Source organism: Herpailurus yagouaroundi, unplaced genomic scaffold (genome assembly GCF_014898765.1).
Source record: "Herpailurus yagouaroundi ecotype Mexico unplaced genomic scaffold, PumYag 29, whole genome shotgun sequence".
Lineage (NCBI taxonomy): Eukaryota > Metazoa > Chordata > Mammalia > Carnivora > Felidae > Herpailurus > Herpailurus yagouaroundi.
This window is the reverse complement of record NW_024412377.1, coordinates 94,437,219-94,450,612: the sequence shown is the minus strand read 5'-3', so window position 1 is coordinate 94,450,612 and position 13,394 is coordinate 94,437,219. Positions and strand designations below refer to the sequence as shown.

Below are 13,394 nucleotides of genomic sequence, written 5' to 3'. Positions count from 1 at the left end.
GACTGAAACCTGTAACAGTCTGGAAAGCTGAGGCAAGAATGTTAACTGTGACAGGTCTCAAAATCAGTCATTAAATGATTTCGGAGAATTGAGTACAAAGCAAAGACTGGGAGAGGGTAAGATTTCAGGAAATACATTTACTAACTGGGCAAGTGTGATGGGGGAGAGCCTGCTGTCACCTATGTCTTACTGAGGTGGGGAATAAGGACCAGCAGTAGTGGGATGGGTAGGTGGCAAGAAGATGATGAACCAGACTCATCTGGACTAAAGCCAAATAGCTGTTCTGGTGGTCTCTGAATTATGTGGAAGAATAAAGGCTTGGGTAGAGAAATAGGTTTCTTAGCCTTCTATAACTCACTCATGGGGATTGATCAAAACAAGTCAACTTTTGAAGGAGAAACCTACTTTTTGGAAAAAAATACTAGTAATTACTTTGTGTCAGGTTCTATTTTTAGTGTTTTCTATGTATTAATTCAGTTTAATTTTACACTGGCTGGTAATAGTACCATTATGATTCTCATTTTACAGGTGAGGAAGCTAAGGTCACTCCTGTTCATAGTAGAGCTGGTACATGACCTCAGACAGTCTGGCTGTAGAATCTCTGTACCTGTCTCTATGCTACACTGCCTCTCAAATCTGTAGTGTATCTAACTACCTTTCTCCTCCTAAATTTCCCCCCTTGATCTCAACACAGACTGTTCTCATGTCCTGGACCTTCTCCTGTGGAGGAAGTGGCCTACAACAGATGCTATACTAGAACTTCCTCTTAACGTTATGACTCAGTTGCTTGTTTGGGGGAAAGTTGATGAATATAGTCCAAAATTAAGATGTCATCAGAACATTTACTTTGCAATACCCCATCATTTTATTAAGTAGCTATGCTTTAGAATATGGTGGCCACTAGCTACGTGTGGCAATTCAAATTGAAATTTTAATTAATAAGTAAAATCAACTCAGATCAAAAACTTGGTTCCCTTAAAGTTGCACAAGCCACACTTTAAGTGGCTACTGCCTACCATTTTGCACAGCACAAGAAAGTTTTCTGTCATCACAGCTGGTTTCATTGGACAGTAGCATTCCTCTTCTCCAGGTCAGCTACATAAGAAGTGAGAGCTCATTTCCTACTGGCTTCTTACTCCTCAGGCTGCCTTACTTCAGTGATTGGCTCCACTGTCTTTCCTCATATTGTAAAAGACAGTGATACCAGAAAATAAAAGATTTTTATGGTCATTAGTTGCTGGTTCATACAAGATATGCTTTCTTAAAACAGTGCTACAATACTGTTGACCTTGCTGTCCTTACCTTACTTTGCAAGTATAACAATTACAAACTGTGTTCCAAGAAATCTGTACATGACAGCCTGTCACACTTTGGCTTCTGTTGAACTTGAAGGCATCTTAGCTCTTGTGGCTTAAAAGTGTGCATTACTGTTAATAAGCAAGAGCTCCTATGGTTGTGTAGTTGGATTTTTGAACCCAATTTTAGGATTTGATTTTTTTTTTTTTTAATTTTTTTTCAACGTTTTTATTTTTATTTTTGGGACAGAGAGAGACAGAGGATGAACGGGGGAGGGGCAGAGAGAGAGGGAGACACAGAATCGGAAACAGGCTCCAGGCTCCGAGCCATCAGCCCAGAGCCTGACGCGGGGCTCGAACTCACGGACTGCGAGATCGTGACCTGGCTGAAGTCGGACGCTTAACCGACTGTGCCACCCAGGCGCCCCTAGGATTTGATTATTATTCATACTGAGTATAATCTCATTTTTGCCTGTTGTAATGGAGGTTTTGCTTTGTTTTTAAATTAAATGTGGATTTGATCAGCTGAGAAACCATCATTATTATTATTATACCCAGCTTTGATAAGCATACCTTTGTAGGTTGGCTGAAAAAAGTCATGTCAAACTAATCTCTTGTTTTGTTTTGAGACGGTTACCAGATGGGCAGGATGCTATGGAAGTAGTGAGTTTGATCTCAACCAAATCATTTAGAATGTTTTCAGGGGCTGGCAGTTTGGTGAATAAGGACTGCAAAAATCATATCAAATTTGAAAAACCTATTTAATCTGAGAAAAATAGACTGTTCAAGAAATTCAAAGGACTGTGTTGAGTGAGCAGTGTTGATCAGAATGATAATTTATTGTTATCAGAGGAGGCTATCAAGGTTACTTACGATAAATATAAAGTGTTGTTAGTATGTTCAGGGGAACACATGAAGTTCCCCAGACCTTGGGGCAGCTCTACATAAGCAGGGGTAACTACAGGATATTTTCATTCTTGCAACCACAAAAGTGAAGTGAGCCAAAAAACACAGTGGGAATTAAATGAAGTAGGGTTAAGTTTTCATTAAAGGCTGTGCAGTGCATTCACCACTCCTGGTTGCCCTGGCAACCAGGCTCCCTTGCATGCTAATGACATTATAATGAGAAAAAAAAACACATGCAAATGCAGTAAATAGTAATTAGAGGCAGAGCCATACATGGAGTGGTGAGCTCCACCTTGGGAAGGTCTGGGGAAGAACTGGTGAAGGATTTGTATTGAAGACAAAGAAAGAGGTAATGAAATAAAGACTTTGAGCTATGTATAAAAGGGTTGAGTCTGCACAGAGCATACTCTAACATTTGCCTCCTGCAAATACCTGTCTTTTCTCTAAGCAGAACTTAGTCAAAATCAGAAGTCATGCAGTTGTACGTCCACATTGTCTTAACGGTTCTATCTGTTGGTATCAATGAATGGAAAGAATCTTTGTTGTATTTGCCTTAGATTTGGAGCAACTGTAGCAACCTGCTGTTTGGAATGCCCTCTCTGCTCACATTGGACAGGACTGGTCCCACCCAAAGTAGTGGAGCCAGAATATGTAGCCAAAAGTCAGTCTTGGTGAAGAGAGAGTCTTAATTCTGTGTTGTTTCAGGTGGGATAAGTAGGACCAACAGAAGACTACATTTGGTTAATATAGAGTATAACTGACTAATAATACATGCCACTGGAAATGTGTCAGAGATGCTGTGTGACTGCCTCTCTCCAATGTGATAGATAGGGTTTTTGATTTGCCTGAATGGTTAGACTCAGAGTCTATGAATTTGTGCTCAATTTCATTCTCTTCCCTTTATTTCATTTTATTCAGGCTCTTTTTCTCTGTCTTTTCTATTTTTATTGCCACTGTTGTTTATCTTTTGTTTGTGTATATTTCTTGGAAAATGACTAGAAAATGTTAAGTTGCCTGCTTCACATTATCCTAATTCTTTGATTTATCTTATTAGTGTCAGCTGAACCATAAATTATTGAATGAAAATCACCAAAAATAGCCATTAAGATTCATAAATTCCTACTAGTTTTTTCCTCTTTAAATGAAAAAAAGTTAAAAATTTTCACAAGGAGTGCATATCTACTTTTGTAAAAATTTGCATTAGTCTATTATTAACAGTTCAAGTAATATAACATATATATGATAAAGTGTTTTTGGCCACTTCTCACCTTCTCTGCCAACTCCCAGTCCCAAACTTCAGAGAAAACCAGTGTGGAGAGTAAACTTTAAAATCTCTTTCTATGAATTTATATGTGTGGTTATTATATGTAATAATGTACATTATTAAGGTATTATTCATATCAAACACTGATTGACTGAATGCCATGTATCAGACACTGATCCTTTTTGTATATTAATTCATTTAATCCTTAGATAACCTCCCCTTGAGGGATTTTATAGAAAGAGGAAGGAAGGCCAAGAAAAGTTAAGATACTTGTCCAAGGTGACAAGCCAAATTTATATCCCAGGAAGTGTGATTTGGAACTCATGTTTTCTCTCATCACATTATTCTTCCTATTCTGCAGGTAACACACACATATATGTTTTCTTTTCCCTGTGTCTAGAATCAATTACTCCATATGATTATTCTTCAGGTAGTTTTTTAACTTAATATTCAGAGGTCATTCCATCTCAGTAACTTACTTCTTCCATTTTTTCAAATTATTGCATTTCATTCTCCTGTTCAATGCAAGGTAATTTAAGCAGTCCCCTATTGCACCATTAGGTCCAATACGCCATAATTTAAACAGTCCCCTATTGATGAGCATTTAATTTGCTATAACAAATGATACTTTAATAAATACCCATGCAGAACAATTTTTATATATACTTATATATCTGTAGAATTAATAGTTCAAAATGGAATTGCTGAATGAGAGAGTGTGCTCACTTTGCATTTTGACGGATACTGCAAAATTAGCACAATTATCACTTTCTTCTTGAAATACTCTTTGCTTAGCATCTGGGACATAAACCTGTCAGTTAACTTCTACCTTGAGACTGTTTCTTCTTGGCTTCCTCTGCTGGTTCTTTCTCATCTATCAACAGCTGAACACTGGAGTGCCCCAGGGCTCATTCTTTGTACTTCTTTTCTTCTCCATTTAGACTCCCTCTCTAGGATATCTTACCCAGCTCCTTGGCTGTAAATACTATACATTCACTGATATCTCTTAAAAATTGTATTTTTAGTGCCTATCATGTCCCTGAACTTCTGGCTTTTATTTCCAGCAACCTAATTGACATTCCATTTTAATGTGTACAAGGTATTGCACATTTAATTCATTTTTATTAAAGCTTCTCCCTCTCCACCCCAACCTTCTTCTTCTACATACTTCCCTATCTCAATAAATATTAGCTTCCAAATGTTCAGGAGAAGAGCCTGAAGTTACCTTTGACTCCTCTCTTTCTCTTACATCCATGTTTAGTCCTTTAGTAAATCCTAACTCCATCTTCAAAATATATCCATAATCTACCACTTCTCACCACCTTGACTGCACCACGTTAGCCCAGGCTGCATTTCTCACCTGGCTTGTTGCAGTGGCTTCCTAATTAATGCCCATTTAGAATCTAGTCTTTAAACAGCAGCTAGAGTGGTCTGGTAAGAATGTGAGTCTGGTCATATAAGTCTGTGGCTCGGAACCCTCCAATGACTTTCAGTTTTAGAATAAAATCCAAAGCTTTGTTCATGACTTCCAAGGTCTAATCAGTTCTTACACCCTTTACTCTCTAGTCTCAAGTTCTGTCATTCCCCCACTCTTTCATTCTGCTCCAGCCATACTAATATCCCTGCCATTTACACCATGGGGCCTTGGCACTTCCCATTCCTACTGTCTGTTGTGTTCTTCTCTTAGATAGCTTTATGACTTATTCCCTTATTTTGTTAGATCAGTGCTCACCATATCAGTGAGGAGCTACTACTTGCCTACCTAATGTAAAATAGCATCTTCCTAATCCTATCACTCAATCCCCCTTACCCCTTTTTAAAATTTATTTATTTACTTAATTTATTTTTTAACAGAAAAAAAATTTTTAGTGTATTTATTTATTTATTTAGAGAGAGCACTGGAGCAGGGGAGAGGCAGAGAGAGAGGGAGAGAGAGAATCCCAAGCAGATTCCATGAATCAGAGCAGAGCCCATCGTGGGGTTCAAACTCACAAATTGTGAGATCATGACCTGAGCCGAAATCAAGAGTCAGACACTTAACTGCCTGAGCCACCCAGGCACCCCCTTACTACTTATTTTTAGAGAGAGAAAGCAAGGAAGGGAGAAGGGGAGAGAGAGAGAGAGAGAGAGAGAGAGAGAGAGAGAGAATCTCAAGCAGGGGCCTGATCCCACATAGGACTCCTCGGGGGGCTCCATCCCAACCGTCAGATCATGACCTGAGCCGAAATCAAGAGATGGTCAGTGGTCCAACTGAGACACCCAGGCATCCCTACTCTAATTTACTTTTATTGCACTTAATCCCACCTACTTTACATATTTAGTTATTTGTTATCTCCTCTATCCTGCTCCCTGTTTTCCAGAATGCAAGCTTCATGAGGAAAAGAACCTGTTCACTTTCTGTTCACTACTGTAACCCTGAGGCTGAGTACAATATATTGCATGAAGTAGGTGCTAATAGTATTTGTTGAATGAATGAAAACATAGACAAAATTTCTCTCCAAATATACTGTAGCAATTAATTTTCCTATCAAAAAGTATATGCGTATCCCCATTATCTCCTACTCTATAAAATTAGATATTACTGATCTTTTTAAGTTTTTCATTCTAAAAGGTAAAAAATGATATATTGATTTAATTTGCATTTTCCTTATTACACTGATGTTGAGCATATTTTTATATGCTTATTGGTCACTGGTATTTCTTCCAGGAATTTTTTGTTTATGTCCTTTGTCTGTTTTACTGTAGGGTTGTTTATCTTTGTAATATCGATTTGTAGGAGTAACTTATATATTATGACTATCAATCCTTCATTTCTTATATGTATTGCAAATATTTTTTCCTAGAATGCCACTTCTCTTTTAACTTTGTTAATAGTGTCATTTGTCATATAGGAGTTTTAAATTTTTAACAAATCTGCCTTCTTTTGCTTTATGGCTTCTGGGTTGGTGTTTTGCTCAGGAAATCCTCCCTAACTTCAAATTATGAAAATATTCTCTTATATTTTCCTCTAGACCGTTATTTTTATTATTATTTTATATTTAGAGCTTTAATCCATCTGGAATTTATTTTGGAGATTGTGTGAGATAGTAATGTGGTTTACTTTATTTAATGGTGAACCAGATGACTTCATGTTTATTATTGACTCATCCATTCTTCCATCTATGATCCAATTTTTTTCTTATATATTAAATTCCAACATATGAGTCTACTTCTGCACTCCATATTCTAATCCTTGATCTATTTTACTTGTCTGTCACAATTACATAGATTTTAATTATTACTAGTGCCCTTTAGTTGATTTTGATAACTGATAAATATACCATTCATTGTTCTTTAAAAAAAAATCAACTACCCTGTGCATTTTTTAAACATAAATTTTAGAATCATTTTACAAGTTTCATAAAAAACTCGTTGGGATTTTTTTCATGGTCTACAGTAAAGTTGTAGAGTTTTCCTGACATGATACATATATTCCTGGGTATTTGACATGTTTTTGTTCATATTGGGAATGGTGTATTTTATCTTCATGATTTTAATTGATTACTACTATATTTGTAAAATTATTGGTTTTTAAAATTTTCTTCTAAGTTTAGTTATTTTGAGAGGGAGGGAGGGGGAGAGAGACAGAGAGTGAGAGAGGGAGAGTATAAGTGAGGAGGGGCAGAGAGAGAAAGAGAAAGAGAAAATCCCAAGCAGGCTCCTTGTTGTCAGTGCAAGATCATGACCTAAGCAGGATGCTTAACCAACTGAGCCACCCAGGTGCCCCTAAAATTATTGTTTTTATATGTTGATCTTCCTGGACACTCTCTGAAATTCTCTTATTTATTTTTATTACTTTTTCTGTTGATTCTTTAGATTATTTAAGCACACCATGGAACCGTCTGCCATTTTATCTTTTCTTTTATAAGAACTTTCTCCAGACAATGAGTTGGGACACTTGTAGACCTCACCTTGTATATTTCCAATCTCTTAGAGATTACTGTCCTGCACTGCCTGTGTCCCAATATCTGAAAATTCTGGTTTCATGTTTTTTTGTTTAGCTTTCTAGTTGCTTAAGATGGGAGGGTAAATCTAGTCTCCATTCTATAGAACTACTAAAGAAACAGAAGAATGCAAAACTTCTTGAAGGATACTAGTGTGTATTGCCATTATATGAAACATTTACATTTAATAAGTATAGATTTTAACCTAAGATATTATCAGATATATATGATCATCAGTTCAACTGTTCTGTTTCCAAACCAAGATTGGCAGCAGAGCAGTGGGAGAACATGATTAACTCATGGAAATGAAGAAGAGGTATTAAAGGATGTCTCCCTAAGATTTGTAGCATTGTGGGCTATTGTGTTGGCCCAGCTTTCACACAGCTCTTGCCTTGATACAGAGGCAACAGACTTCCTTCTTCTTCTGAGATTTGCTCATGTCATGCTCTGGGAAGCAGGAGTTCTGATAGAAGATACAGAAGGAGAGGGCATTCAGTAGAAAAGCTTTAAACATGCACAGGCTTGGAATGGAGATGACTATGAGGGCAGAGATTGTGACTCATTCTGGGAAATATGTCAGGAAACTTTTGTTACATTAATAAAAAAGACTGAGAGGATAACATCTTCCCTCTTTTTCTTCCTCTTCCCTCTTTTCTGTCAGTGTGAGTTTGCCACATTCCTGATATTGATCCAATTAGTGGATATTGAATGCTCTTTTTGGCAAGTAGAATGATTTTAGTAAAGTCTTCAATCTCACAGTATTCAGGCCTCATGGATAAAAAGCAGTGATTGTACTAGTACTGTGCAGCCTTCTCTAAAAGCTGTCAGTATCTTCTTCCCTATGATTGGTCAAAACCCTTTTGGTTTTCAGCAGTAGCCGTGAGAATCTGGCTTATTGTGCTCAGGTTGGAACAGCTTCTGAAGTACTAACCATTGACTCTGTCCTACCTTGGCTGTTCTTCTGGGCAAGCTGCCTCTGTGTTCTGTGCAGCAGCTGTGTGACTGCCTTTCACTCACCTTTTTCTGCTTTGCTATCTATACTGAGTTGAATAGTGTCCCCCCAAATTCATGTCCACCCAGAACCTGTGCATGTGACTTTATTTGGAAATAGGGTCTTTGCAGTTGTAATCAAGTTAAGATGAGGCTATACTGGATTAGAGTGCTAAGTACATTATGACTGGTGTCCTTATAAGAACAGGGAAATTTGGACATACAGATACAGACACACCAGGGAGAAGACCTCATGAAAACAGAAGCAGAGGTTGGGGTGATGCATCTGCAGGTTGGCAACAATCAAAACCTAGGAAAAGTCAAGGGAGGATTCTCCCCCTAGAGCCTAAAGAGAGAGCATGGCTGTGCCAACACCTTGATTTTGGACGTCAAGCCCCCAGTTTCAGAATGGTGAGAGAATAATACATATCTCTAGTTTTAAGCTACCCATTTTGCAGTACTTTGTATGGCACCTATACAAAAGGAAGACCTTTCTCACTTTCCCTTTCTCTTCCTCCCACCCTCACAGCAGGAGCCTTCTCTGAGTTAAACTGCTTAAGGTCAGGCACATTTTATTTTGTGAGAAACTAGTAAAGTTAACAAATTGTTTGTACTGCTTTGCAAGAATAATGCTTTGAAATCAAAGTGACAACTTGCTACCCTGATAATTTTCTAGTGTCAGACTATCACATTTCTTTCAGTTTACTTTTCAGTATAAAATAACTTCAGTACTCTTAATTCTCTTGAATGGTTTGCTTAGAAGAGATAATGTTATAAAACAGAAATTATTTATGAAAGAAATCAGATTTGGAGTAAATTTAAATCTAGAAATCAAGACAGGGAAAGTCAGAACCTGTGTCATTTCTATGTTTGTTTTTTATTCTATGATATTAGAAAAGCAATGACAAAACTTTAAGAAGATTTCAACTAGAGTGAACAAAATATGGTAAATCTCTATAAAGTTAAATTGGAAGTAGAAGCAAAGAGGAAAAAAAATATTTTTCTGCACCAGGTTTCCCACATCCCCTCTAATCACTTATAGTAGCTGTTGGCCATTCCTTGGGCACAGATAAGCCGGAATGCTCTAGGAGGCAAAACCAAATTGTTTAATATAAAAAAAGTATGAGGCACAGATGGAGGTCCCATATCTATGAACTGAAAATTGAAAACTCCAAATGGCTAAGTTGGAAAACCTGCAAACATTATTAAGAAAGCAAAAGAAGAAAAAGAGACTGAAATCCCACAAAATGCTTTATAGTGAAACTTAACATTGTACAGATACCTGTTGAAAGTGTTAAAAAGGAAAATGGAACTGATGTGATATAAAGTTACTTTTTGGTGCTTTGGCTCCAAGAAAGAGAAGGGATTTAGCATCCTTTAAACTGTAATCATTGTCTAAAAACGTGTGTGAAATAAGCAGGCTGTGTAGGTCTGTGTGAACACAAAAATGCATGCTTCCATCAGATAAGGTCACTAAATTGGTTCAGTAACCTTTTCTGGTCTGACAAGTAGCTGGTTTCTTTTGCCTTTTTTTTCTTGGGGCCAGTGTGCTTTTCTGTGTTTGACCTGCATTTGGGGAAGGGGCGGGTAGTGTGTTCTCCTGCTCATCTGCGAAGTCAGGAATGGGCTGGGGGTGAAAAGAGGGGGGACTTGGCAGGTCTGAGAGTCCTGCCAGGAAAAGGGAGCAGAGCTGTAGAAAACCAACTTCTTAGGCAAATGAGCAGAGTGACAGGCCTCTCGGTATGTCTTCATTGAATGAAACAAAGAATTGAAGACCCTTAAAATTGGAATTTTAAGTAGCCAAAAAGATGTTTGCCAAAGATATGCTAGAATTCTAGGAAAGAAGTATTGACCTTGTTTTGGTTTACCAACTAGAGGGTTAGTTTAAAAAGGAGAGGGGCGCCTGGGTGGCGCAGTCGGTTAAGCGTCCGACTTCAGCCAGGTCACGATCTCGCGGTCAGTGAGTTCGAGCCCCGCGTCGGGCTCTGGGCTGATGGCTCAGAGCCTGGACCCTGTTTCTGATTCTGTGTCTCCCTCTCTCTCTGCCCCTCCCCCGTTCATGCTCTGTCTCTCTCTGTCCCAAAAAAATAAATAAACGTTAAAAAAAAAATTTTTTTAAAAAGGAGAGAAAAACAAAAATTAGTATATGTAAAAACATTTGTGGTTTTTAGAATAATTTTGATTTCAGAGTGGAAGGAAAGTTTAAAACTTTCCTTATTTAGTCTTCCTAGAATAGTGTTTTCTTACATGGGTTGGATCTTTATTTTACTTTATTTGTTTTAATTTTTACAAGGAAAAACAGTACATGGTCACTGTAAAAGCTTTTATAATACATAGATATATAAAATACAGAAGAAAATATTTTCTTTCCTCTGTTTCAGATATGTAGTTTGTTTTCTATGTAAATATAAATATATGAATGCACACTTATAATATATTTATGTAAATGGGATCATTGTTCTGTAACTTACTTTTTCCACCTAATATTATATCATGGCATCTTTTGTTGTGAGTTATTGAACATCTGTGTTATTTTCATAGTTATCCCTTTAACCTTAAATAATGTACATCTGCTTCCTGATTTCTCATCTTTGGACAATAAAAATTGATTCCTGTTGTGATAGATGAGGAATTAAATGTGCTTATACTATCTCCCACATTCCTTCCTGTTCTACTTCTGTTTTTTAAATTATATTATTATTTTTATATCATCAAGATTTATAATATTTAGATTTTGTTTATTATATTTAATAATAATGTAATTATTTCTCTTTGTCTTGTTTATAGATGGATTAGAATTTAAATCTAATAAAAGTATATAGTGAGTGTGCTAATGTAGGCAAGATTCACTGCTGAACTAGGTATTGTGATAGAAGGCAGTATAACCCACTGATATGCTGCTGCCTTGGAGAGAATATTTCAGTCAAACTCCTACAGATTATCTTTTCTTTTCATACCTTGGCCTTGCTTAAGAAAGCTCTTTTAATTGGGAAGAATCAGAGAGTCTCCAGTCAAGGGCCTGTGGTCACGTGTGTTTTGTTGTTTGATTTCCAGCGAATGAACAAATATGTTCAGTAGGCATTCACACGTTAGGTCAAACAGAAAAAAGCAATAATTATGGGTTGTGTTGTGAAAATGGTGAAGCAAGGAGGTATCAGCCTATATTGGATGGGACCCAGCCAGAATTTTTTTTTCCCCCACAAGGACAGCCCCAGCTTCCAATCCTCTGCCCTAGAAAGTTTTGAGGTAAGGGTAGATTATTTAATAAATTACTGTGTTATGTTGAATAAACTCCAAAATACTAAAAGACCAGGGAAAATTAGAGATGTACAAAGCTTTTTTTCAAAGCTGAAATATGTTATATCCTCATTTTTACTTTTGGGTTTTGGTTTCTTGAGTTTTTGGTCTTTTGAAATTTTTGGAAATGCATTCCAAATGCATTTGGAAGGTATAATGATATCAGAAATTGGAACCAGAGTTAGTAAGATTGGGTGGGTGTGAGGGGTGGGCACGAGGTGGGGACACATTAACATTTTTAGAATTGTGTTCTGGAGGATCTCTAAATCCTTAACTACTTTCCTACACCAACTTTGGCTTTTTATTTTTTTATTTATTATTATTTTTTTTTAATTTTTTTTTTCAACGTTTATTTATTTTTGGGACAGAGAGAGACAGAGCATGAATGGGCGAGGGGCAGAGAGAGAGGGAGACACAGAATCGGAAACAGGCTCCAGGCTCTGAGCCATCAGCCCAGAGCCCGACGCGGGGCTCGAACTCACAGACCGTGAGATCGTGACCTGGTTGAAGTCAGACGCTTAACCGACTGCGCCACCCAGGCGCCCCAACTTTGGCTTTTTAAAAAATGGACAGGTACTAGTTTAACATCTGATCTACCCAGTATAATCTTTGTTTTCCAGAGGCAGTTTTTACTTTCTTTTTTCACCCCTTAGATTAATCAGCTATAGGCAGCTACTGGTAGTATTGATTTGATCTCTTACAGAAGGACAGAATAACCACCTGAGATTTGTGGCCTAGGTTTGGCCTGTTATTCAGGGTTCCACTGACCCTGAAGGGACTGTTTGATCAGTGTTGGCAGTGACCTAGAAACTTCTGCATCCCTTAATTCCTCCCCAGCAACCTTGCCATTCTGGGCTGTTAACTTGAGTTTGAGTCCTATGTGCAAGACTACTACAAAGCAGAGCTGAGGTCCTTAGGTAACCACCTTTTTTTTTCCTTTTTCTTTTTCTTTTTTTTTTTAGATAGCAGTGTTTTTCTAGAGACCATTAAAACCTTATTAAAATTCAACAACAGAAGCCCTATAATTATTTGGATAGCTGGATTCCAAAAGGCATAACAGCTCTCTGGGTGGCATAGCCCATGGCAACTTGTGAGAAAGCAGACACAAACATGTTCTGTTAAGAAATCTTTAGATCCCCTTCCAATACACAATCAGAACCACACTAGAAAACTTGTCTCTATAGCTTTCTATACAGCTTCCAAGACATTTTCTCCCTAGAAGTTCAAGATTGGGATTTATTACAGCAGTGTGATAGCCTGGAGACATATGTTCAAAGGACAATCAATGAAGGATTTGTTTAACAATCAATGAAGTATTTGTTACTTATAGGCTCAGAAGGCTTTGTATACTAAAAAAGTAAGTTTCCTTCCTAACCCTACCACCCTCTTCACCCACACTTTCAGAGGTCACCACTGATACCAGTGTCTTGGGTGTCCTTCCAGATATATTCAGTACACACAAAAGCGTATGCATTTGTATTTAAACAAATGATGACATAATATACACACACGCATACTGTTCTGCACATTTTTCCCCTTAATGATCTATTTTAGTTATTACTCCATATCACTGCTTGTAGAACTTACTCAATTTTTATGGCTACATAACATTCCATTATTTGGATATACCACAATGTTATTTAACTCACTGATAGGCAT

The 13,394-nt window shown here is 37.3% G+C and overlaps 1 protein-coding gene across 10 annotated transcripts in view; it reads left to right on the top strand.

Moving 5' to 3' along the window:
• Positions 1-13,394, top strand: part of ATG10 (autophagy related 10) — a 267,932-nt gene that overhangs the window by 48,779 nt on the left and 205,759 nt on the right. For 9 of the 10 annotated variants that reach the window (XR_005782828.1, XR_005782863.1, XM_040449437.1 and 6 more), the window contains one exon: positions 5,826-5,909. The exons of the other annotated variant lie outside the window; for it this stretch is intronic. Coding sequence is in view for 7 of the 9 variants with exons in the window: in XM_040449437.1 (XP_040305371.1) it covers positions 5,826-5,909 (84 nt within the window). In the remaining 2 variants the exon portion in view is untranslated. The remainder of the gene's footprint in view (positions 1-5,825; positions 5,910-13,394) is intronic. 10 annotated transcript variants of the gene reach the window in all.